The following is a 26,361-nucleotide window of genomic DNA, read 5'->3' as shown; positions in this document are numbered from 1 at the left end:
CTTCCAGCAACATTCAAGGGTCTTCAGAGCTAGCCCTTTCATTCAGTCACTAAACATTTATGGAGGGCCTGCTATGTGCCAGGCACCACACATAGAGGACCTCACAGACTCCTCCTCCCAATCCTGTGAGGTGGGCATTGTAACCCTCCCCCTATACAGGTAAAGGCAGAGATTCAGAGGTAAGGACAGAACTGCAGCGACAGCAGAGAGTTTCAGCAGTGTTTCCAGTCACAAAGCACTTTGCTATACCCCAGCCCACAGAGCTTCACTTCCGGGGGCCGTAGTTGGAGTTCTGCTTGATGGTTCAGAGCAATGGTTGAGGATTAGACCCGAGTTTGAATCCCCACTCAGTCACCTGTGTGACCCTCGGAAGTGATGGGTAAAATGAGGATAAAACAGGGCCCTCCTCATAGGTCTGTTGGGAGGACAAATGAAATAAAGCACATAAAGTCCTGTGAGAGAGCCTAGACGGGAGAAGTATTTTGTGTTTGTATACAATCCCCCCACCCCGCTAATGAACGGTGCCAGGTCCCAGATTCCTCCTGGTCAAGAGTTCTTCCTACTTCCGGGGGTGAAGTCCAGTAGGGCCCAGGACCGGAAGAGGGTGACCCTGGGAAGGCCAGTCTGCGGGAGGTGGCTGAGCAAAAGGTCAAGTGATGAGTGCTTTGGCCATAAAGAAGAGCCCAGGGCGAGAGACACGGGCTTCCCCCCAGCGTTGGGGAAAGGGGAGGGGGCAGCAGGTGGGAGCACTGAGATAAAATTCCTGTGTCCGTTGGGGGGGCTGGCGCCCTGGAAGCCCCGCGCAGGGGAGAGGTGGGCGCCCTTCGGTGCACGGCCCCCACGCAAGACTCTCCAGGAAAGATGCCGCTAGACTGTTTGCAGGGACTAATCAGGTTCGCGAGCCCAGTTGTCGCTGCGGAGGGCTGGGGCTGAGCTGCATCTTCCGGGAGTTGGGGCTCTGGGATTCTGGGGTGCGCGGGGCGGAGGCTGCTACGCTCATACTTCCGAGGGCGCCCCCCGGGAAGCGGATGTCCCTCCTGCTCCGCCTGGCTCAGGGTGGGAAGACGCGGGGAGCGACCCCAGCCGGGCCGCAGGGCCTGACCTTGACCATTGCGCGCCGCCGGCCTCCCGCCCGCTGCCTGGCAACGGCGCGCTCCCCCGCCCCTCCGCCGCTCCGCCCCTCCCACGCAGGCGGGCCCGGGATCCCGGCGTTCCAGGCCGAGTTTTGCGGCGGAATCGGCGCGTGCTGATCCTTCAGCTGTCGCTCTCGGCAGCGGTCGGCGGCGGGAGACCATGATGCTGGACGAACTGTGGGCCGCGCTCTCCGGCGCCTCCGGGGTTGCCCTGGCCTGCTGCTTGGTGGCGACGACCGTGGTCCTGCGCTGGCGCGGTCGCCGGACCGCCCGGGGCGCGGCGGCCCGGGCGCGACAGCGGCAGCAAGCGGCCCTGGAGAACATGGACAAGGCTGCGCAGCGCTTCCGGCTCCAGGTGACAGTCGGGGTTGGGGTACGGGGGGAAGGGGGGCATCCACAGCGGCACTTTAAGCCGCGCGGCGCGCTCGGAGGGGCAGGTGGCGGGCAGCGCAGGTTTGTAACTTTCGGAGCCCCTCCTCGCCCTGATGAGTTCTGTACTCTTCCTGAGCCAGGTGGGGCTAAGGGGAGGAAGGGAATCCAAAGGGGTAGGGCAGGTTGTGGAGGCCCTCGCTGCACTGGGTCAAAGAGGAGCTTTGCTCCGTGCCAAAGAATCTCAAGATCACTATTAGAACGCTAAAACGCGAGGGTGAGAACCAACGGGAGGTTAGAGTTTAGGACTTTGGAATCACTGAGTGATGGCCGAGGAAAGCCGGGGAGTTTACAGTTCAAACTCATTGATTTGTGCCTCAGGACTCAAAGAGGGAGCCCGAAGGAGACTTGCCTAAGTGCACAGGCAGTTACTGGCAGAGCCGGGCTGGAATGAACGTCTCCCCAGCACCTGCCGCCCAGGCTGTGGTGTCCAACCCCGACAAGCCCCTTCCATGAGCAGGGGTAGTTCCAGCCCTTCGCTGGGTGATCTGCCGAGCAAGCTTTTTGTCCTCTGGATCAGTTCACTGTGTGTGTCGGTGGAAGAGGGGGCCCAGAAGAGGGAGCTTTTCCTCCAGGTGTGTGAGACACTGAACCCAGGTAGAAGTCAAAATGCTGAACTCTGGGAGATGTTCTTACCTGCTGAAGGAGGAGAGACTTGCTGGGAGTGTTTGAAAGAATTTGGATCTGATGGTGGGAAGACATTCCAGGTGATGGGGACAGCAGGAGTCAGGAGGATGTGCCTAGGTGGGAGACAGAGAGGGAGTCACAGAAAATCACACTTAGCAGGTGCTCAGCTGTAGCAAGTGATTTTTGAGTTGAGGCAGAGATGTAACTAGAATCGAGAGGCCCAGTGGGACTATCCAGCCTCATTCCAGTGAAGAGGAGCAGGGGAGAGAGATTAGGAAGGGAGACCGGGCCTTGGGTGCCAATCAAAATGTATTTGGCTCCAGCCTCTTCTCCTCAAGCTGGCTGAAAATTCCATCACTCAGTTTTCAGGTGTTCAATGCAAACTGGCCACTTCCCTACTTGAGCACAGGTTCTTCACTGTCTAGTTCTCCTTCTCCGGCTGAGCTCCCAGGTGCGGTGCTCAGGGATCCTTGCAATGACCCCCAGCTCAGCATGGAGCCCCTCGGCTGCTCTGGAGGCCCCAAGTCGTTTTGTGCAGCTAGCTGAGTTCTGTCAGCTCCAGGAGCTGTGTGGAGGCAGCTGCAGGGATGTGCCCACAGTTCCTGCCTACAGAACTCCCCTCCTTTTCACAAGGAACCCACGGGCTGGCAGGGGTGTGGGATGGCAGAAGGGTAGAAGGTGGTAGAAATCTTCCTCACTTCACCTCCAAACATCAGCGTCTACACAGCGTCCCCCTGGAGCGACCACCTTTCATTATTTTTGAGAGCTGAATCGTCCAGGGTAGAAGTTTCGACCCTGAAATACAAAAAGCTGTTTACATACCCTCCATGAGGCAAGAGAGCCTGGCCTCAGAACACCAAGGCTTGACCCTTCTCGGTAGAGAAATTTACCTTTTAGTGTTCCAGTGACTGTGGAGAACAAAGGGAGAGTAATTTCAGGAGCCCCATGGTTTTGAGCAGTCAGTAAAGGAGTGGGATCCTGATGACAATAGCTTTGTAGGCCTTGGGGGCAGGTAGGAGGTGGGCTTTTAGCTGAACTCAGCCCCAGCCTTGGGACCAGCTCCTTCCTCCTCCCTGCCTGGCGGAAAGGCACCTTTTTGCTTGGCTCTGGGGTTGCTGGATGACTGAGAGGCGGGTTTTGAGGCTGTCTCAGCAGCCTTTCTTCTGGAGCTTTCTCAGCTCAGCCCCGATTAGCAGGGGGCACTGAGGTGAGCAGGGCACTGGGCAGGCCCTGAGAGAATCCAGCAGCTCCTGCCTGAGAGACTCTGGGCAAAGCTAGCTGGGAGCCCAGCTCCCTCCTGTGTTCTAAGACAGTGCTGGGGCACGGGAATCCTCAGCACTTCCTCAACCATCACAAGCTGGCCCACCTCTCTCTAGACTCTAGAGCAGTTCTGGAGTGAGGCATGTTTTTGGAAGCTCTCTGTTGACCAGGTGAGGCTTTGCCTGTAACACCCCTTGGCCCGTTTTTTCCCACCCTGCCCCCTGAAAGAGTTTCAATATTCTCTAGACTGAGGAGAGGGAGCACCGTTCATAGGATATTCTGGCCGAAAGAGATAGGACACAACAGCTGTGCCAGTGCACTTGTGGTTTTATCCACAATGCCTTTTTCCTATGTCTCTTGCAACCCCTTTTGTCAAAATCCCACTGGGCTTCCAAATGCCACTTCCCTCAACTGGATCTGACCTGTAGTTCCATCTCCTGGCCTTCTCCAAGCCCATCCTGAACTTGACCTTAGAACAAAGTGATTCAGTAGATGAATTGAAGGTCAGTGTGGTTTTCCTTGAGACCAGGATCAGTGGCCTACATGATCAAATGGAAGAGATCTCTTGAAATAGGACAGAAGTGATCAAAACCGTGAGGGAGAATGAGAAAGACAGGGAGGACAATCTAGGATGCCTGAAATTAGGACAGTAGGTGCTTCGGAGGGAGAAAAACAGAGGGAGGAGGGGCAGTGATTCCATGACAGCTCTGGTGTCCCTCCCTTGAAAGAGAGTACATACAACATAGCCACACGCTTAGGTGAAGTTATGTGTACACTCCCCTGCATTCTCCACACAAAGCGAATTTCCATCCTGCTCGCAGATCGGCCTCCTGGAGGTGCAGACTTCTTTTGGTGTCTTGTGAAAGAAAAAAATGTCTTAGCTGCCTGATAACTAGTTGAAGACTTAAAAATAGCTGTTAGCAATGATGTCATCCACTGTCACCACAGAAGAACATAGGAAAGAATTAAAATGTGTGCTGAGAACGGAGGGGAGCTTGCTGGTGGCTTCTAGCTGAGGTGCACAGGGACTCAGTGGGCACCTTGTAGCGAGATGGAAAATGGTGGTGACCAGACTGTCGGTGGTAGTTACCAGTGTGGTGGGCTCTCTGGTGATCTTCACTTTCTTCCCCATACTGTCAGGCAGGTTTCTTTTTTAACAGTGTGCACATATGTATACAATCAGAAAAAACATAAAGCAATCTTGCTATTTTCACTGTGAGGTGAGAAAGGCAAGATATAGTAGTGTGTGTGTAGAATGACCCCTTTGTGCAAAAATAGAATCTATACAGGCAATTACGTACATTGTGGGTTTCTCATAAACATTTTTTTTTCCTGTGAGGTTTCATTAGAAACTGTTAGGTGATGGGGCTGGCCCCGTGGCCGAGTGGTTAAGTTCACGCGCTCCGCTGCAGGCGGCCCAGTGTTTCGTTCCTTCGAATCCTGGGCGCGGACATGGCACTGCTCATCAAACCACGCTGAGGCAGCGTCCCACATGCCACAACTAGAAGGACCCACAACGAAGAATATACAACTATGTACCAGGGGGCTTTGGGGGAGAAAAAGGAAAAAATAAAAAAAAATCTAAAAAAAAAAAAAAAAGGAACTGTTAACTGTAGTTCCCTTTTCAGCAGAGGGACTGGACAAGGTGGTCCCATTTAGAGGTGAGGGGAATGTTCACTTTTCATTTTGTATATCTTTAAAAAAAATATATCACCAGGGGTTACCTAGTGTGTTGGGGTGGGGGAGAGACCAGGGATCCATTTTTCTTCATTGTAGCTCCCTGCATTATAAAAAAAACCCCAAGTAAGTATTGTATCCATTTAACAAATTCAGTGGGGGGTAGAGTGTCCTAATAGTGAGGCCGGGGTACAAAGGTTGTGTGATGGTCTGTGTGGTGGGTGCTTGGCTCTGGGCATGTGGCGGATGTGAGTGGGTGGTGTTGCACTGAGGGGTGCAGAGGAGTTTGACAGGGCCGCGGCCTGGAGGCGCCTCTTGGAGCATGCTCTGGAGCTGGTGGTGCAATGGGGGTTTTTAGGGGAGAGGTAAGGCGTGGTTGGGCTTTGCACTGTCTGCCTCACAGGAAGCGTGGGTGGGAGCGGCAAGCCTTGGGCAGGGTAGCCAGTTAGGTGGCCCCTGTGTGACCGAGGGGGCGAGGGAGGAGCACCGCTGAGGGTCTGGGTACAGCAGATGGAGAGGTGGCCGTTTCCCAGAGCTACTTGGGGGGCCTGGTGACTGACCGGATGTGGGTGGGAGGGAGACGGAGGAATCCAGGATGATCCTCTTTTCTTACTTTAACATCTGGATGGACGGCAGCGCCCTTCCTGAGTGAGGGGACATGGAGGAGGAGCCTCCCCGTGGAAAGTGGGGGAGTCGGGGGGAAGCACATCGGGGCATGGGAGCAGCTGGGGCTCAGCTGGGTCAGGCTGGGTGGAGGATCTAGAGGCTCTGGGATACCTAGAGAGCGTGGAGTGGAAGCCACAAGAAAGAATGACTTCTTCCAGCATCGGAGAGGGAAGGGGAACCTCAAGGAGCCTCTGTTTCTCCCCACGTCTGGCTCCTTCTCATTCTTCATATCACAGCTGAAATATCGCCTCCTCAGAGACCCTGCCCATTCCATCTTAGTCAGCCCTCTATTTCCATCATAGTGCTCTGCTTGTTTGCTTTCTCACACTTATCACGATCTGTCCATTGTTGGTAAACCTGTTTATTTTCTTGAATGTAAGTTCTCTGAGAGCAGGACTCATCTGTCTCGGTTGCCTCTAAATTCATAGCCTCTCACAAGGTCCTTGGCACATAATAGAGGTTGAGAACATGTTTGTTGACTGACTGAATAAGTGGATGACAGAAGTAGCAGAGAGGCAGGAGGAACCGCAAGGAGGATAGAATGTCCATGCCCAAGCGGAAACTGAAGAGAGCTGCTGTGTGGTCTCAGCACCTTTGAGTGCCTCAGTGAGACACAGAGCAGAATAAAGAGAGTCAAGTATCTGTTGGATTTGGCAACAAGGAGACCCCTAGGGACTATGGCAAGAGCAGAGGAGGGTAGAGGTGGCTGTGACTCAGATGTCCTCGTCTAGCCGTGTTTACTAATTAGTCCAATACCCTTGAGGAGGAAGCAAGTGGGTTAATGCGATGACTCTGGGAGACTTCGAGGCCTGGCAGTCAAGCATCGGATCAGATGTCCCTCCTCCTTCAGCGAGCTCTGTCCTGATCAACCTCTACCTGCATGCTGCCCACTCATTGTACATGGTTTTATTTTTTTAAAGCTATGTCTAACTATTAACATTCTCTTTTTTTTTTTTGAGGAAGATTGGCCCTGAGCTAACATCTGCCACCAATCCTGCTCTTTTTTCTTGAGGAGCACTGGCCCTGAGCTAACATCCATGCCTATCTTCTTCTACTTTATATGTGGGACACCTGCCACAGCATGGCTTGATAAGTGATGCGTAGGTCTGCACCTGGGATCCCAACTGGCGAACCTCGGGCCACCAAAGCGGAACATGTGCACTTAACCGCTGCACCACTGGGCCGGCCCCTACTATTAAAATTCTTATTTGTTTACTTATTAATTATCTGCTCACCCCCAACTTTGCTCCTTCTATAAGCTCCACAGCGCACGGATGCACCTTATGATACAGTTCACTTATTTTACATGCCTTATTATATACAGTTCATGGCTGTATCCCCAGCTTATTGTGGTACCTGGTAGGGAGTAGACACCTAATCCTGTGGATGAATGAAAAATCCTCTCTCTTGAGTGTGACCTCCAGCCACAGCCCCAACCACTCAGGACGAGATCTTGTTTTCCCCCTCCCCTGCCAGGGTTGGGTGGTCAGGTGCAGGTGGACAGCCAGCGGGCAGCCTGTGCTGAGTGGACAGAGAACTGTAGTTTATCTGTATGGTCCTAAGCAGCGCACTTCCCTCTTTGAGCCTCAGTTTCTTTATCCGTGCAATGGGAATGGTAGTAAGATTTAATCAAAACAGAGCGCACCACCATGGTGCCTGGCACACAGTAGGCAGCCATCGTTGGTCCTTGTTTGTAACCGTGTAATAATCAGCCTGATGTAGCTTCTCCTGGGTACCCCCTCCAGGAAGCTTCTCCAAGACATGTATCTGTACGGTTTACAGGTGGCAAGGGCCTACCCAGGCTGGGCCACATTTCTGGTGTCAGAGCAGGGGGCGGGCCTGTCTGTCATGGACTGGCATGTGACAGTGAGCGTCTGCTTGGTGGGTGTGGGGACTTTGGGCCTTGGGCCACAGGTGTCTGCTGCTGGCACACAGTGCGTGTGGGGAGTGGAGGGCTGACCTGAGGTGTCTCCCCAGAATCCCGACCTGGACTCAGAGGCGCTGCTGGCCCTGCCACTGCCTCAGCTGGTGCAGAAGTTACACGGTGGGGAGCTGTCCCCAGAAGCTGCGCTCTTTACCTATGTGGGAAAGGTAAGGCCTGCTGGTAATCCTCTGGCTCCTCCCTCCCTCTCTGCACAGGCTGTAGGGGAAACCTGGCCTGGATTTGTCCTGCTGAGGGCCATGGTGGGACCATAGTGCCAGGGCCTGCCAGGAAGGGAAGGAGACAGCACTGTGTATGTGTGTGTGTGTGTGTGGTGGGAGTGAGAGGGAAGAGAGGCTGACTCTGTGTGTGGTGGTGGGGACACTGAGCATGTTGTCTTAGCTAGAAACCTGGCTTTCAGCCCAGACTTCTGTCTCTCCCGCCCCCACCCTGTCGGTCACCAAGTCTGGTCTGTTCTCTTCTTATAGCTCTCTCTAGTTCACTAGTTCACTCTCTTGTCCTCACCCCGCTTCAGCCACCCTGGTCCTCCACCACCATTTACCTCCATGACCAAGTGCCAGCCTCCTGGCCAGATGCCCTCTCAGGTCTCTAGTTCTTCAGGTTCTGCTCTTCTGCTGCTCCCCCACCTCCAGCATCCTCCCTGGCTCAGGCCTTCTGGAACTTGGGGCCTCAGCAGCTCAGCTGCTGGCAGTTCCCGGGCACCTGGGGCCTGCCATGCTCTGCAGTGGCTTGCATGAGGTTCCCTTTACCTGGAAGGCTCTTCTCCCTCTTCCTGCCCTGCTTGGTGCAGCAGGCTCCCTGCGCTGAGTCAGGGCTCAGAGAGGAGTCACCTCCTCCAGGAAGCCTCCCCTGACTCTCCTTCCCTCCCAGCCCAAGTTAGGATTTCCTCTTCAGTGTTCACTTTCTAACGGCGCATTTCTCATCGCGTCACAGGGCTTGCCTTGTCTTTCTTTGTTCCATGTTGAATGTGGGCTTTTTGTGGATAGAGATTGTCTTGTTTGTCTTTGCACCTCAGTGCTGAACACTAGCTCTTTCATATAGTTAGTGCTCAAGAAATGTTGGAAATGAAGCAAAGAAAGAATTGTGCTTTATGAGTGTGACTTCTGTATGATTTCTTGAAAGAGAGTGTGTGATAGTGAGTGTGACCACTAAGCAGGTGGACATGAGTGTCTGGTGACTGATGGGTGTGTATGCCAGTGGTGTGAGTGACGGCAGCTGGCAGAGGGTGAGAGACTGCCTGTGGAGTAAGGCCTGGAAGCCCCTGGGCGGAGTGCGCTGAGAGGACAGACAGTCTCAGCAGACATGTTGCTCCTGCCCCAACTCCCTGAAAAAGTTCCCACCGTTCTTTTATCATCCAGAAGAGAGCATTCTGGCTAGAGATTGGCCTCCTTCCTTCTTGCATGGGCACATTTGGTGTGCCCGAGTGTGGCAACAGGGCCCACACCCCTTTTCCTCCGGTGTTTCACAGGAACAGGAGTGTTTACCGAAGGCTGCACCCCATTCTGCCCTGACCTTTCCCTCTCGTAGGGCCGTGTTGAGTGATTTGAGGGCTCTGGAAAGACCCCGCGGCAGATGGCCACTGTTAGTGCATCCTTCCCTTTAGTCAAGCTCCCACCCCTTACTGCAATTGGGATCAGTCAGTCCCTCCTCCACGTGGCTTGAGCATCAGAGAGAGTTCCTGGGAGAGGGGAGGTTTAGCTGGGGCAGAGGCAGGCTAGGCATGGGGCAGAGACGCTGCTGGGCTCTGGGAGGCTGGAGCCTGGGGCTAGCCCTGCTCTGCGCCGCCTTCCAGTGTGACCTGAGATGGGGATCTGCTCCTGTCTAGTACCCCTCTGCCTCACTGGGCAGGGATGCGGTTCGGAGGAGGAGGGGGCAGTGGCCAAGGGTTATCTTCCTCCCAGCTCATCCCTTGGGGGGCATCTGAGGCTAGGATCTTGCTCCTTTGACTGTCGTGTCCTGGTCCTGGGAGTACTTTCTCTCCGTCTTGGGTTGGAGGCCAGAGACAACCAGGGTGAGGCTGGGGCCAGATGTCCCCAGTGAGCTGGACGCGGTTCTCGCCCTCGGTTATCCCCTGTGCTCCTGGCTCTGGTGGCTGGCTACCTTTCCCTGGGTATTCTGGAAAAGGCCTAGTTAATGTTATGTATGTTTTACCACAATCCAAAAGGCCAGCCTCACTCTACCTGTGTCCATTTCTCCCTCTCCCAGGCCTGGGAAGTGAACAAAGGGACTAACTGTGTGACCACCTACCTGGCAGACTGTGAGACTCAGCTGTCCCAGGCCCCAAGGCAGGGCCTGCTCTATGGTGTTCCTGTGAGCCTCAAGGAGTGCTTCAGCTACAAGGTATGTGCTGCCGTCGTCTCAGGCCCCCACCCTCCACCCCTGCCAGCCAGCCCTGTGTCCTGGGTCCCCCTGGGCCCTCAGAGGAAGTATTAGGCCCACAGGTCTTGAGAGGGGACCATGATGTGCCTTGCCTTGGCCAGGGAGATGGTGGTGGGAGGGGCTGCTGACAGGCCCCTGACTCATCAGCCATGTCCCTCTCGGTGCCCATCCTGCCTTCTAGGGCCAGGACTCGACCTTGGGCTTGAGCCTGAATGAGGGGGTACCAGCAGAGTGTGACAGCGTGGTGGTGCAGGTGCTGAAGCTGCAGGGCGCTGTGCCCTTCGTGCACACCAACATCCCCCAGTCCATGTTCAGGTTGGGCCTCAGGGCTGCAGGGCGGGGGCCGGGGCACCCATGCCAGCGTGACATGGGCTGACCCATTCCTGCTTCCTCCAGCTATGACTGCAGTAACCCCCTCTTCGGCCAGACCATCAATCCATGGAAGTCCTCCAAGAGCCCAGGTGGCTCCTCGGGGGGCGAGGGGGCCCTCATTGGGGCTGGAGGCTCCCCTCTGGGCTTAGGCACCGACATCGGGGGCAGCATCCGTTTTCCCTCCGCCTTCTGTGGCATCTGTGGCCTCAAGCCCACGGGGAACCGCCTCAGGTAAGGTGAAGGGAGCTTCTGGGCCTCTGGCTGTGTGAGCTTGGCCTAGCGTCCCACCTCTTTGGGCTCCAGGCAGGGATTCCCTCACTGGGGTTTTGCTGGGAGGGACTGTCACAGTACCACTGGCCTTGGTTCCTTGTTTTCAAAGTGGGGTGAGTTGGGAGCTGCCATATGGGTGTGGGGTTGAGCTGTGGGTGGCTGTTTCCTGTTGCCGACATTTTGTGTTTCTTATTCAGCAAGAGTGGCCTGAAGGGCTGTGTCTATGGACAGGTGGCAGGTGAGATCTGTTGTTCCCTCAGTGCCTGGAGGAGGGGGTCTGCCTGATCCAATTCTGCCCCTGCCTCTCCTTGGGGTGCTCTAGGTCTGAGTTCCTCCTTCCTTGTCTCTGCTCACACTCCTGGGCCATGGCCCAGCCCTTGCTTGGGCCCAGCTCCAGAGCCCACTGGGGCTGGGTGATCTCTCTTCCCTCCCCTCCACACCCCACAGTACAGCTCTCAGTTGGCCCCATGGCCCGAGATGTGGAGAGCCTGGCGCTGTGCCTGCGAGCGCTGCTGTGCGAAGACATGTTCCGCTTGGACCCCACCGTGCCCCCCCTGCCCTTCAAGGAGGAGGTGAGCATGGGTAGGGGCGGATTCGGTTATCCCTCGTGCTTCTGAGCACCGAGAGCAGCCCCCAGGCAGTGTGGGCAGGCCTTCGAGGAAAACCCCTGCACCGGGGCCTGAGACCAGGATCAGCTGCTGCTCTGCAGACGGCCACCAGGGGGAACCCTTGCCAGCATTTAGAAACTCAGAAACTGGCGGGTGGGGAACCTCTTCTGAGGAAAGGCCCCACGTTCTGGCCCTAGCCTCTGCCGCTGTCTGAGAAACCACTTGCCAGCCCGAGAACATCTTGAGGGAGAACTCTTGTCCCTCATCTGTGTTTGACCCTCAGCAAAAAGGAGCCTTTCTTACAGTACAGTCATGTGCCACATAACGATGTTTCTGTCTGGACCGCATATACGACAGTGTACCATATAGCCTAGGTGTGTAGTATAGGTTTGTGTAAATACGCTTGTTGATGTTTGCACGATGAAATCGCCTAACGACGCATTTCTCAGACTATGTCCCTGTTATTTAAGCGATGCATGACTGTATTCATGTCCCTATCCCCAGCCTCCGGTAGGATGCTCGGCATGTAGGCTGAGTGAGTTAAGGACAGTTAAAAGAGGAGCTGTCTTCCTCCCAGAGAAAGCTGGGATCTGTGGGCAGTGTCGAATGCCGGCTTTCCAAAATGTCACCAAAACAGACTACTGATCAGACAAGGCTGAGTTTATTACTTTCTGTGGTGAGGGAGAGTGCTGCCTCAACAGAGCCTTAGCACCAGGGTCGGGGGTGAGGGGTCGGGGGGAGGGGCAAAGTTGGGATGTTGGTTGAGATTTTGATTTTGGGTTTTCAACTTGGGGGTTTGTAAGGGTCATGATGTAATACTTTGGGATCGGTGGACACAGCAGGGTGCGGATTTTGAGGTGAGGGTTTCAACGAATGTTGAGCTATAAACTGTCACTTGATACTTTTGTTGAAGAGTTGATGGGTCTTTCAAGAATCGACAGTAAAGTGCTTTATACTTTATGTACAATGCATTCAGGAGTCATCAAGTTAGATGGATGCAGACAGTGGAACGGGAAAGTCATGGCAATGTAGACAGTAGGCTGTGTGAGTAAGCTCCACCTCTCAGCAGTCAGGCAGGTCTCTCTCCTCTACAGACCTCTTGTCCCTACCCAGCCCAGTTGTCTTGGAAGGGCCGAGGGCCCCTGGACAGGCGAGTGGGCCTTAGTGTTCCTTGGCAGGCGGGAGATCTGGGCTGGGCGGGGTGAGTGCCCCCTCCCCAGCGGAGGAGGATGTTCTAACTGAACCTAGTGGTTCATGAAGCCCTTCCTGAGAGGGAGGAGAGGAGGCGGTGAGCTCCCTGTCATGAGCTTTGGAATAGTTTATTGTGGGAGCCAGGACTTATATCTTGGAACAGGCAGTGAAGAGCCTTGGCTTGAGAGACAGGGTGCCTGGGTTCTGGACCTAGCGTTGTCACTCTGCATTGGGTGGCCTTGGGCAAGTCCCAGCCCCACTCTGGGCCTATCTCCCTATCTAGACCTGATGCCTCAGTTTCCTCTTATGACGAATTGAAATCCCCCTCTTTGCTCTGCCCACCTGCGGAGTCATCGTGAAGGGGTTTTATGAAAGGGTCAGGTCAGAAGGGGCTGGTTTTCAGGGGATCTAGGCTGCGCCCTCACAGCTGTTTCTGGGGCTGAGTAGCTTCTCTGATCTCTGGGAGCCCTGCCTTGGGCTGCACTCCCCTGACCTGACCGTGACTCCCATGTTCTTCCCCCAGGTCTACACAAGCTCTCAGCCCCTGCGTGTGGGGTATTATGAAACTGACAATTACACCATGCCCACCCCGGCCATGAGGCGGGCCCTGCTGGAGACCAAGCAGAGCCTTGAGGCTGCTGGCCACACGGTATGGTGGTGGGAGCCCGGAAGTCCTGGCAGGGCCCCTCGTTCAGGGAAGCCTATCTGCTACCCATGGCTGCCACTCCTCCCTGGCATCCTCACACTCTGATTGTTTTGTGGTTGGAGATGGGAACTGTGTCGCTGTGGGACCAGTATTTAGGGAGCTGATTGGGAGTATTGGGGTAAGTGATTGTTGGTGAACCCAGCCTGGCGCTGGGGATGTGTGAGCGCTGCATCGAGAGGGCCTCGTCAACCACAAGCAGTGGTGCACAGTGTCCGGAGGTTCCCAGGCCCTGAGGTGGTGGGCCAGTGGGTTTTGGTCTGCTCATCTGAGACAAGTTTATGTGTGGCTCCAGACTTCTCTCATGGTGTGCATTTTACTGGGAGTTTTCATGGGCCGATAAGGCTGCCTTTGTGGCTCCAGTGAGGGCTTCTGTGCAGGCAGAGTTGGTCCAGTCCATCCTCAGGGCTGCCTGGGCAGTATGGGGATGGTGGGACCAAGAGTTTATAGGTCTGGGGGCCTTACACCCCTCAATCCCCGCAGCTGGTTCCCTTCCTGCCGAGCAACATCCCCCACGCTCTGGAGAACCTGTCGACTGGTGGACTGTTCAGTGACGGTGGCAGTAGCTTCCTACAGAATTTGTGAGTGATGCTGGGCTTCGGGGTCTGCAGTGGAATCAGGACATGGGTGGACCCAGGGAGAGCAGCTGGGTGCTATGACCCTCAGGACAGGGCAGTCTAGGGGAAGATGAGGGCCAGGGCTCTGCTGAACATGAAGTTCTGAGCATCCTGGGCAGGCACCTCGCAGCCTCTCCAACTACAGGTTTGGCCTGGAGGTACCTTGCATGAGGGGAGGCTGGAGTGAGCATCCGTGGATTGGCCCTGAGCTGAGCTTGTTGGGAGGTAGGAGGTGGGCAGGGAGTTGCCTATGTGGGAAAGACTGAGAGACAAGGGCAGGATCTAGCAGGAGGGGAGGGGTCTAGACATCCTGCTGTGACTCCAGGCTTTTCTGACTTGAGCCACGTCTTTGCCTTTTGAGCAGATCCTCAGTTTTCACTTCTGTAAAGTGGGTGGGTTGGACCAGACCTACTTTAAGGGACTTTGCAGAGCTCCGGTTTAGAGAAGCTGCTTCCACTTGGATGTTTTCAGTCCTTAAAAGGTGACAGGGGCAGAGGACAGGCCTGTGAAGGTACCTCCTGGTCATGTGCCTGGACTTCCAAAGGGGCTACCGCTCACTCTGGCCCTGGGAATGAGGCCCCAGGGTCGGCCACCTGAGACCTTTCCCTGAGATCTAGAGCTGGAGACAGTTTCAAAGATAAGTGTTGTGGCGGCCCACTCTGGACTGCACCGCATGTCCCTCCAGGCTGGTGTCAGCACTGATAGGGGATGCTCTCGGTATCCAGCTTGGGCCAGGGAGGTGTTGCCCTCAGTCCTTATTGCTCTGAGCTGAGTTTGCTGGGGAGGGAGAGACGGAGTCCTGCCTTGGGGAGCTCTGGTTGGTGTGGGGTGGAGCCCAGGCAGAAACAAGTCCATCTTCAGGGAGCAGCAAAAGCAAGAGCAGCAGGAACAAGTCACTTGTTTGAAAGGAGGCAGATGAAGGGATTGGAGACCAGTGGTGACTGGAGTCTGATGAACAGGGAGGTGGATGGGTCACTGTAGAGAATGTGGGGTACAGTGGGTGGGGGTAAGCTGGGAGGGATGCCGGGGTGGGAGTACCTGGACTTGGACCCTTTGTCTCCCAGCAAAGGTGATTTCGTGGACCCCTGCTTGGGGGACCTGGTGTCAATTCTGAAGCTGCCCAGATGGCTTAGAGGACTGCTGGCCTTCCTGCTGAAGCCTCTGGTGAGGGCACAGGGTGTGGAAGGGGTGGGCTGGTCTGGGAGGGGGCCTCTGGGGCTCTTCCCCCTCCCATTAGCCTCTCTCAGTTTGGGCAGGCATGGCCTCCTCTCTCCAGCTCCCACCCAGACTCCTCTCCTCCCCGCTGCCCTCAATCTTCAGCCAGCTCCCATGCTGAAAGAGTGCCTGCCTGGGACCTGGGGGGAGGGACAGAGGGAGGAGGCATGGGTGGCTTGTCCTGAAGAGGATTGTTATTAGCACTTGGCTCAAAGCTGAGTCACTGACTCTGTGTCCTTCTGCAGCTCCCAAGGTTGGCAGCCTTTCTCAGCAGCATGAAGTCTCGGTAAGAATATCTCCTATGCCCAGATGCCCGCCCCTTTTTTCGCTGACCTGGGTCCAAGTGGTTTCTGACAGGAAAAGATGAGGGAAGTCGCTTCGGAGGCTGGCAGTGGCTCAAGCAGAGTAGCAACCTCGTCGGCCTTCAGGTTGGACCTTGAAGTTGTCTTAGCAAGGTCCAGGTCTGGCTGGGCAGCAAGGGCCTGAGGGAGAGAACAGGATGGGAGAGGGTGGAGAGGAGAAGACGTACTGGCTAGGGCATGGGTGGAAAGGACCAGGGAGAGTTGGTGTGGAGCAGGGGAGAGGGGGATGCTGGGGAACCGTGAGAGATGCTTCTCTTAGAGATCGGAACTGAACTGAGCTGCACTGGGTCTGACCTGCCCCTTGGTGGCTGGATCGGGAAAATCAGGGACTGAACACTCGTTTTCAGACCCTGACGTCTTGTGAACTTGCTCCTTCTCTCGCCATTTAGCACCTGTGACAGCTCTGGCCTTCCCTGTGTCCTAAGAGTAGATAGGAATCAGGTTGGTCTGGTCCTGGCTCTGCTGTGGAGTCACTAAGTGACACAGCCTAAGTCCCTCCTGGGGACTCAATGGGACATGAACTTAGGGGTTTGAACTTCTGGCCTGCACGACTTCCCTCAGAGCTCCCATAGAGTTGAGAAGGGTCCATGGAGGAATGCGATCTGGGAGGTGTTACACGCAGGGGTCTGACGTTGCTCATCCTCACGGCTGCGACCATTATAGCTGTGACTTCACTCCCTCTGCCCAGGTCGGCTGGAAAGCTCTGGGAACTGCAACACGAGATTGAGGTGAGGCCAGAGCCCCTAGACTAGGGTAGGGCAGGGTTGGGGTGGAATTGGACAGGCCACCTGTCGGTGGGGTCTCTTGGGCCACTGGTCCTGCTGATCCTCTGGAGCAGCCTGTCATTCCGCCTTCCGCTCCCTGGCCTGGTCTGCTTGGGCCTTGCTCTCTGACCCTCACGTGCCTGGGTGCCTGTCCTTGGGGGCTGGGTCATCCTGGGGGTCCTGTCCTGGATGCCTCTTCACACCTCTGGTGCTGCCCTCGCAGGACGAATGATGTTCATGGTTCACGTGGGAGGTACAGCAATTGATGCCCCCTGAAAGCAGCCAGGCCTGCATGTCCCAAGTAACTGCATTCCAGTGTGGCTCAGTTCAGATCCTGGGGCAGATGCTGGGGCCAGAGCCACCCCTGCCACAGTCCCTGTATTGAGAGTGCATGTGATGGGCTGGATCTGAGTGCTCCACCTGGTGTGCTGGTGTCTTCCCCAGGTGTACCGCAACTCCGTGATTGCACAGTGGAGAGCGCTGGACCTGGATGTGCTGCTTACACCCATGCTGGGCCCTGCTATGGACTTGAATGCCCCAGGGAGGGCCACAGGTGAGGCCTGCTGCCTCGCCACACCCCTGACACGCCCACTTGTCTCTTCTCTTCCCTGAGTTCAGCCTTGTGCCCTGCAGGGCAGCTGGGAAGTAGAAGAAGAGCCTTGGGGGAGGGACGCACCCCTGGGGCTCACAGTCTGGCTGACTGGAGAGACAGATATCATGTAGAATGCCCTCGGAGGGAATGAGCTCCCTGTCCTCAGCACTATTCAAGTTGGAGTCTGTGGTTTGGGGAGGTGGAGTTTGAAGTCCAGGTGAGAAAATAGGAGCAGTGTCCCCGGTGGGGGAAGCTGCCTGGGCACAGGCACAGGCACAGGGACGCATCAGCGGGCTCTCCACCTGCCCTGATCTGCATTCCTGGGCTTTGTCACTCACTTAAGACTCCATCCTGGGAGAGAGCCTCTCCCTGTCTGTGGAGGCAGGCTGCCATTTCACAGGTGGAAGACTGAGGCGTAGAGAGGACAGTTGGCACTGAAGGTCACTGCCAGCTCCAGCCACCTGTGCTGTGTCTCAGGGGCTGTCAGCTATACTCTGCTCTACAACTGCCTGAACTTCCCAGCGGGGGTGGTGCCCGTCACCACGGTGACCGCCGAGGACGAGGCCCAGATGGAACACTACAGGGGCTACTTTGGGGACATCTGGGACAAGGTGCTGCAGAAGGTGAGGCCATGGGTCCTGGCCAGGCCCCTGTGGGTACCCCCTTCCCCTGTACTTACACCTGCGCCCCAACTCTAGCTGCCGTGGAGGAAGCAGTGTAAGCGTGTGTAGTCCTTGCCTGTCTTTCTTAACCAAGACCCCTAACGACTGTGCTTGGCCCACTGTGCTGCCCTCCTTTCCGGCTGGGGTGCTGCCTGGGCCTGGGGTGGGGTCCTGCCTCGCTCCCTCCCATCCTGATGCCTGTGTCCCCTGCAGGCCATGAAGAAGAGTGTGGGGCTGCCTGTGGCCGTGCAGTGTGTGGCTCTGCCCTGGCAGGAAGAGTTGTGTCTGCGGTTCATGCGGGAGGTGGAGAGACTGATGACCCCTGCAAAACGGCCAGCCTGACTTCTGCCTGCCTGCCTGGCTCCGGAGGACCTGAGACCCACTCGATCTGTACCCGGCCTAGTCAGGGCACAGCTGCCACCCTGCGAGGAGATGTTCAGCCTAGGGCAGAGCTTTCCACATCCCCCTCTCCCCGTCCCCTACAGGAAGTGCAGACCCCTTGAGTCTGGACCTTGCTTCCCCCTCTGGTCCCTTCTCTCTGCCCTGACCTCCCATGTGGCAGCTAGTGGGTATGACATGGGCAAAGGCCCACTAACAATCAAGAAAGGTTCCTGGTCTGTGTCCTTTCTGGCCATCATTTTAGGGTACTGGGGGTTGGAGACTTGACCTTCTAGAGCCCGATTCTAGTATGTCAGTCTCCTCCAAAAGCTCCCCTGGTTTCCATCACCTGCTGAGCGGACACAGGCTTCTCAGAGTGCAGCCGCGGCACTCCCCACAGTAGACGAAGCCCTGCTTTGCTAGACATTGCCCTCTTCCTTCCTTGCCTCCTTCCCTCAGCCGAGGATGCCCTTTCTGCTCCTCTACCATTAAATTCTTTTCAGCCCAGCTCAGATCCCTCTTTCTCCAGAAGGCCTCCCCTCCCTTCTCTGAGCCCTGGAGTAGGTGGGCTGTTTCCTCCCAGTCTCTCCTGTGTGGTGGGCATCTGTGGGTGGGTCTGCCTCCCGTAGCACACTGGCTCTCCTTGACAGCAGGGACCCTGTTGCTACATCTTTGTCCTCAGTGGCCAGCGCAGCGCAGCAGGAAGTCTGGCGTACTGGCCCTGAGCTGGTGCCATTGGTGAGAGGAACCCACAGGCCTGGGAGGCAAGCACGAGACAAAGAGATCTGCTAGAGAGCCCTGACAGGCCTGACCAAGGACTGGATTGTTCTGGGAAGGAGGAGGACCTGTGTTGAATCTACAAGTTTCCCAGTGACTGAGCTAGGGGACGAGGACATCTCAGGGAGGAGGGACAGTACACTGAAAGACCAAGATGAATTTGGTAGATGGAGGAAATGGGCACAGGAGAAGCAGCAGAGATATAGGTGGGAGCCAGATCAAGGTGGACTTGGGGGCCCAGTTCAGGAACTTGAATCCTGTCTTAAGGGCAAAGGGCAGCTCTTGAAGGATCACACAGGTGCAGCAAGGAGAGTAGACTGGAAGGGCAGAGCCTGGACAGGGATAGGCTGCTGCATGATCCCAATCTGGGGAAGCGGGCCTGAGGCCTGCGCTACAGCTGTGGCCCAGGGGTGGAGAGGGAGGTGGTCTGGGAATTGACAGTTGGGATGGGAGTGAGCTGTCTCACCTCAGTGTCACCTCTGCCCAGTCTGCCAGCTCGCCTCTTACTGGACTGTGTTGCCTGGCGGGTGGAAGGGTGGCTGGTCTGTGACAGACCCTGGGGGCTTCTTGGCCCTGCTAGAAGAGCTCCCTTGCTTGTCCTGGCCCCAGCCCTGACACCCCTGCTTGCTGGAAATGTTTCTGAGCCTGAGTGCTCAGGCAGGGTAGGTCCCCAGCTTCTACCTGGCCTACTTCAAATTCTTATCAGGGCAAGTTGCCTTCCCCAGGCCTCCTGCATCCTGATTTTCCTACTCCGGAGGGGCTTTCTTTATGGTTGCATGCCCAGTGGCACCTGCGTTCTCTGCCAATGGCATCCCTGTCTTGGTGGGGCCAGTCTTAGGGCAGACACAAGGCCCCACACCTCAGGGCTGACTAGAGGGCCCAACCCACGTGGACACCCAGATTGGGATGACCAGGTGGTTGCTGCACCTTGCTGTGATTCCTCGTAACTGCTGTGCCCTTTTATAGAACTGCCTGCCATCTGTCTCACCTTCCTCCCTCTACTGCCCCATTTCTCTCTTTGGTTACTGATGTTCTTGTGCTTTGAGACATGAGGCTGCAGAGTGGGGGTGCATCTCTTTCATTCCTTCACTGGGTCATTGATTCACCCTTGGAGCTCCAGCATGGCCATCCCAGCCCTGTGCTGAGCGGTGCTGGAGCTCGACCAGGCCTGACTCCCATCCTTGAGAGCTTCCTGGGCTTGTGGGTGGTGGACACTGACACAAACACATCTACTCTCCAGGTGGTCAGGGCTGGGGGCGAGGGTGGACGAGGGGGTCAGATGCTGCTGAGGAGCAGGGGAGGTGGTCACTGCAGCAAGTAAGTATCCACTGCGTTCACTTCCACCGTTGTGCTCTAGTTCAAGCTGCTGCCTCTCATCTGGACACTGCAAAAACCCAGCTGGGTTCCCTGCTTCCATCCTCGCCTGTCCCCCAATCCATTCTCCATACAAAGTATAGATCAGATTGAGTCACTTCTCTCCTTAAGACCTTCCAATGGCTTCCCATCCTGCTGAGGATAAAAGCCAGTCTCCTCCTTGTGTCCTCGTGGGACGTGGCCGTTGCCCAGTTCTCCAGCCTCATCTTGGGTGTCTCTTCCTTTCATGCATTGTGCTCCAGCCATATGAACACCTTGTGGTTTCTTGATTGTTTCAAGCTGGTCCCTGCTTCAGAGCTTTTGTTAGCTGTCCCCGCTGCTTGGAACACTCGGCTCCAGTGTCCCCTTCCCTGATCACTTGTAAAGCAGCTTCCCTGACACTTTCTAACATGTCACCCTTTGTACTCTGTAGCATTATCACTATCTGGAATCATACGGGGTTTTTTTTTTGTCTCCTCTGCTCAAACAAGCTTCCTGAGAGCTGTGATTTGTCTTGCTCATCACTGTATTCTTGGCATGTGGAGTGGTGCCTGTGAGACACTCAGTTAATTCCGCAAACGTTAGTGAGCATCTGCTAGGGACCAGGCTCCGTGCTGGTGCTGGAGCTGCAGTGATGAAGGAGGCAGACAAGGTTCTTGTCTTCCTGGAGCTTTCGTTCTGGAGGATGTTTGTTGAGTGAAAGGAGGCAAGGAGGCAGACAGGTGTGTTAGTGAAGACCCTAATCATTTCATACTTGGAGTGCTAAGGTGACTTTTGATCAGAAAAAAGGGGAAGGGTATTCTGAATGATATCTATCAAGTACTTACTGTGAGCCATCTACCTTCTGGCACTTTATAGTTATTATGTCATTCTCCTGTTAACCCTGTTGTAGGCATTTTTGTCCCCATTTGTACAAAAAGGTTATATACCTTGCCCAAGGTCTAGCAGCTAGAAGCAAGGGAATTAGAATAGAAACCTTGGTCACTCAGCGTTATAGCCTATGCAGCCAGCTCTTCTTGGTGTCCCATGGTGCTGAGGCACAGAGGAGTGATAGCATAAGCCAACCACCTCTTCCCACCACCAGTCCAGTGGCCTCAAGACCCTCTAAGTCATGTGACTGTTCTCAGCCTATACCCCGCTCCCCGTGTCCACTGCCACAGCTTCTTGCCCAGCCTCCCCTGCCTCCGGACTGCTCTCCAATTGTGCTTCATATGGGTGTTGGATGACCTTTCTAAGTGCAAAGCTGATCACGCCTAAAACCTTTAGTATCACTGTGCTCAGTTCAGACTCTGGATATAACCTACAAGGCCATGCTTGACCTGACCATGCTGCTAACCACTCTGGTCTCCTCCCTTCCTAAGTGCCCACATTGTGGGCACGTGGCCCTCAGGCAGTGCTCTAGACATTGTGCACACCTCCCACCACCATGCTGTCTGCTGACTATGCTTGCTTTTCTTGGAATGCTCTTTCTCATGTCTTCACCTAAACACCTCCCACCTATCCAAGGCAAGGGTTGTCGTCCTCTTACAACTCTCAGACTGTGTTGAAAGGGCTTCTTTGTGCTTCTGGTCATGCTCAAAAGCAGGGACTGTGACTTAATAGAATCCAGCTTCTCCTAGGCTGTGGAGATGATAATCCATTGTCTTAGAAACAATGGGCGTTGTTGCCTCCATTTTATAGATGAGGAAACTGAAGTTCAGAGGAGGTTGCTGATTTGTCCAAGGCTGAAGATTTGAAGCCACATGCCCGACTCTAGACTTAGTGTACTTTCCTTGTTTGCACAATCATCCTAAGAACGTGCACTAAACACCCTCTGAGTGTCAGGTTCTGTGCCAGGTGACCACAATCACTGGGGACAGAAGCAATGTCCATGCACTGCTCCTCTGCTGATGTCTGTTTACAGGGAGTGTCTGTCATGTCTCTGTCCACCCTCCCTTCCTCTCCACGGGGTTGTGATATTAGGGTTTAGGACACAGCCAGAGAACATGCCATTTGTCCCTGTTAGACATCTTTTAGGGTCATCCCAGGGCTCCAGCCTATTGAGAGCCTTTGGGATCCTGGCTCTCTTGCCAACTCTTTCTCCTCCTCCCAGCTTGTCCATCCACAAGTCTGAGCGCTAGAACTTTCCAACTTCATCCGAGTCACCAATAAATATATTGATATACATATTGATCAGATCAGGGCCAAGGAAGGAGCCCTGGCATGTGTCACTCCAGACCACCTGCCAGAGCAATCTGATCTACTGTACTCAGGACCCTTGAAATCAAGTCCTGAGCCTCCCAACTAGCCCTGGCTGGACCCTCCCAAGTTTTCCATACATAGATTAGGAGTGGCGAACCTGGGTGCCTTAGGCAGTTGAGGTCACTTGGAGGCAGGGCTGTGTGGAGTTTGCCCTTGTATGTCCAGTGTGGTGCCTGGTACTCGGTGAGTACCCAGCGAAGGCTTGTGGAATGGAGGAATGGGCGACTTGTTACCAGTGAACCCATTTTGGCCCTCCTGATCACTTCTCTTGTCCCCAACAGGAAATCCCCCAGTCAGTCCCTGCCTTTTTCTCTTAACATTTATCTCATCTACTGCCATGATCTTAATTAGTGCCCATTAGGTCAAATATATTGCAGTTTATATTCAACCTGTAGCTTTCTGCTGTTCTGCAAGTCCTCATCCACTTCCCCCATCTGCCTACTCCTCCATCCCTCCTCGCTCCAATAAATACATTGAATTCCTCCCACAGTATGCTCAGGGTAACCAATCAGAGAGCGTCTCTGGCTAAATGGAGCTTTCACTCTGCTAGCAAGCAGACATCAAATGCCTAGTTATACAAAAACACTTGTTAAAAGTGCAATAAAACAGAAACACTGCTTCATTTCTTTTATGAGAGTAAATCAGGTGGGACCTGATCTGGCCTGGGGGGTATGCGTGTCAGGGAATGCTTCCTGGAGGAAGTGACATTTAAACCAAGAACTGCATTGTCACAGAAGCCTGATCTAATTGCCTTTCAAGTCTAGGGCAGGTCAGTTTGAGCTAGCAGACGGTTCCACCTGGAACCTAAGCCCTTAGTCATTGGTTCGGTCCATAGTTCCATTTGTTGGGTCTGCTGGTTCAGTCCCCAGTTCCATGATGGGAGCTGCTGGTAGTTTAGTTTGCAATTCCCCATTTTTGAGGGAAAAAACCTGGCCCTTGGTTCTGTCCCCACGTTCTGCGTTGGGAACTGCTGATGGCAGCTACAGTTCTCTATTTGTTTGGAGTCAGTCCTAAGTCTCCATTCTTTGGGGTCTTCTGGTTGAATCCTTTCCCCAATCCTCAGCTCCCCATTGGGAACTGCTGGTGGTATGCACAAGGTCTTCTACTGGCCGGTCCACAGTAACATCTTGTTTGTTACCACTGATGTGATTGTGCACACGAGCTAAGGGCTATTGTTAACAGGGATCTCGGAAGTTAAAAGCCGCAAAAATTGGTGGGCATGGGTTGAGCATTTAATAGCTATTAAAGTGCTCACCACCTAACCCCAAAACTCCCATGTTAGGATAAGTTAGTCACAGAATGGGTTAGATTGACACTTGGTCACCCACTAACCTCAAGAAAATTTCCATGCAATGAGGTACACTGTAAAACACCACACAATCTCCAACCCAGCAGCACATCTGCTTGAGGCGTTAGTTTGACTCCAAGAGACCCAGAAGCTTAATTAAAAAAGAATGGGACCCTTAAATTCCAAGGAGTTGAGCACATGACCTTTTGGCATATGAGCTTATTTTATGTCTAAGAACTACAGACCTGGAAGCTATAAATGTCTATAAAAATGGCAAAATCTTACTAAAAACAACCTAGAATTACAATGGCCATCATGAGGAACATTCTAATTAGATCATTTAAGAAGTGCACTTGAAAGCAAGGGTTCCCAATTCAAACAAACAGAGTGGGATACCTATTTTCATTGGCATGATGAAGTCTCCAAAAGGTTTCAAAATTCCAAAATAGCTTCATTGAAAGATCCATTGCATAAAGCTAATGAAAAATTAATTCTATATAAGGCACCTAAAACAAAAGACTGTAAGGCTGATAAAACTCCTACTGCTCCCCCTCTATCCTCCTTTATTTGAGTACTCATTCTAGTAGTCCTTTGTCTGAATTGCCTTTGTACTCTAAAGAGATTATTAACCAGTTACCTCTTGAAATAAGACCACCTGAGGCTGCAGGTGATCTTTCTTAGGTATCTTTCACTCCTTGGTCAAAGGCTAAACTAAGGGCCATAGTTAAAGAATCTCCTAAACCTGGGGAAGATCCTCAAAAGTTTTTGTAAATGGACCATCTCCTGAGACTAATGGATTGATAAAAAGGCAGAAAATAGGATAGGAGTCCACCATTCTCAGCACTTTGTCAAGACTTTGGAACAAAACTGTGAATGAAGTTGTGAAGTTAGTGGCCTTATATCTACCTATAAAGGAGGGCCCCCCTCATATAGGCCCCTCCCAGAGTTGATAGGACTCTGAGAGATTTCCTGGTCAATTGCTATGTTATTCCCTTAAATAGCCAAGGGAAACTAAAATTAAAATTAATAGAAAATGTTGCCAAATTTTGGTAAATACCAGAGCGACACTCTCTTCTTTAAACTTCACTTGGAGCCTGTAGGTGGGATCCTGGGAAAACTGGCAGAAGTTAGCTCAGGGTAAGAAATCTTACCAAAGTCAGCTCCCCCACATCTCTCTCTTAGTATCTGGTAGAGAGAGGAAATAAAATATCTTTTTCATCCTCATTGGGATGCCTCTTAAATCCAAGGGGTTGTTCAATACTGCCAGAAATATTTACTGAAAAGTGACAAGATATTTGAAAGTATTTACTAAAGCTTTCCAAAGACAAACAGCTCTAAATACAGAACGTAAAAATCTTTTGATTTATATCTTAGTTGGTAATCTCCCTGATATAAAAAAGCAAATTGAAGATAATGTGATGGGATGGGTGGATCAACCTATGATGTCATTCAAGTCGCAACCCAATTCTTGGAGAAATTAAAAACAACTGTCCTTGTCTTATCAATTGAGTCTTTATAGGACCAGAAGTGTGGCTCCAGAAACAGCTCAAACAACTCAAAGTCCATTTATTCTTTTTAGCAATCCCCAAACCTCCCCTATTTATCTCAAAAGGCTTGTAGGTATTATAAAATTTATGGCCTTAGAGAACAAAAGTCCTTCTTGAAGGAGCTTGCATTATTTCCCTGTGCCTTTGAGATGTAAATGTTCTACCTGGTCTTCTCCGGGGAAAGTCTTATCTTCTTATCTAGGCCATCTCCTTGAAATGCAAACTTCAGGGAGGTAATTCTTAACACAAAGAAAAAAAAGAGAAAAGAGGATTTTAAAAATACAAACTGCTATAGAAGCTCTCTTGCCAAAATCTAGTCCACGTCTCTACGAGATTAGTTGTCAAGGACAAATACAAATCTTAAAAGTCTTCTCCACAAATATTAGTAAAAAGCTTTAACCACCTGAGGAGTAACCTTGATTATTCCAACTTTCAGAAACAAAATCTGGATCCAGCTTCTTTTATTGTATCTGACTCATGGCTAAAATTTTAAAACAGAAGCCATAAGGTCTTTGTTTGTCTGTATGTTTATGTGTGTCTATATGTATGTGTTATAGATGTGTGATATTTTCTACCTCTGGATGGTATTGCCAAAATTAATTTGTAAAGAGATCTATTTAATTGGCTAAAGAAAACTTAGTTAATATAAAAGGTTAACACAAATGTTTTTCAAGTTCACATGATCTAGGATTCATCTTTAGTAAATGAAAGCTAGTTTAAGATTGTTGATTTAATTAAAACAGGCATGTCATTAGAGTTATCAGCATTAAATATAATGCTTTTATTCTACCTGTGTTTGCTAATCAAATTAGTCATGTTACGTCTGCTACAAAATTTGTCAGCCAGAAAAATAACTTAGGATGACAACTGACTTTGTCTAATGTTTAGTGAAATTTTTGTAGACCATCTAAACATAATTGTTATGAACAAATGATTTAAATAGATGTAAATGGCATAACAGTTTCTAGGCGAACTTTTCAGCAAATAGTTTGCAAGATCTTTTGCTTACCTGAAATCTTAAAGTTTTGCTAAGTTAAGTCAAATGATGAGTTAAGTCAAATTCATTGAGTATCTAGATCATCTCCGAATAAAATAAAATACTGAAACGTTACTAAAAATAAGTTTATCCACTTTTGGCTTCCTTTTAGAGGAACTAAAGATATTTGGGTCTATTGGCAAACATGTTTTGTGCCACATTGGACAATTTACTGTAGGGAAAATATGCTGTTAGGAATTATGAAATGTATTCATCAATTTGTCAGTAACAGACCGTTCACAATTGTTTAAAGCTACAAGAAACAACGAGGA

The 26,361-nt window shown here is 52.8% G+C and overlaps 1 protein-coding gene across 1 annotated transcript; it reads left to right on the top strand.

Moving 5' to 3' along the window:
* The first annotated feature begins 672 nt into the window (after window positions 1–672).
* Window positions 673–22,823, top strand: FAAH (fatty acid amide hydrolase). Its single transcript, XM_046662542.1, has 15 exons — window positions 673–1,488; window positions 7,770–7,883; window positions 9,940–10,074; window positions 10,295–10,428; window positions 10,510–10,716; window positions 10,953–10,993; window positions 11,203–11,327; window positions 13,078–13,203; window positions 13,741–13,838; window positions 14,939–15,038; window positions 15,335–15,375; window positions 16,140–16,179; window positions 16,660–16,768; window positions 17,285–17,430; window positions 17,683–22,823. The coding sequence occupies exons 1-15, from the start codon at window positions 1,294–1,296 to the stop codon at window positions 17,809–17,811; spliced, it is 1,740 nt and encodes a 579-aa protein (XP_046518498.1). The 5' UTR covers window positions 673–1,293; the 3' UTR covers window positions 17,812–22,823.
* Window positions 22,824–26,361: the final 3,538 nt, after the last annotated feature.

Source organism: Equus quagga, chromosome 5 (genome assembly GCF_021613505.1).
Source record: "Equus quagga isolate Etosha38 chromosome 5, UCLA_HA_Equagga_1.0, whole genome shotgun sequence".
NCBI classification, from domain to species: domain Eukaryota; kingdom Metazoa; phylum Chordata; class Mammalia; order Perissodactyla; family Equidae; genus Equus; species Equus quagga.
This window is presented reverse-complemented; position numbering and strand designations above follow the sequence as displayed.

Bases quoted from the DNA above. Each gene is read 5' to 3' on its own strand.
- FAAH (XM_046662542.1), top strand. From the start codon at position 1,294: ATGATGCTGGACGAACTGTGGGCCGCGCTCTCCGGCGCCTCCGGGGTT. The intron at 10,075-10,294 runs GTATGTGCTGCC...CCTGCCTTCTAG, and splicing joins AGGAGTGCTTCAGCTACAAG to GGCCAGGACTCGACCTTGGG. The intron at 10,429-10,509 runs GTTGGGCCTCAG...TGCTTCCTCCAG, and splicing joins ATCCCCCAGTCCATGTTCAG to CTATGACTGCAGTAACCCCC.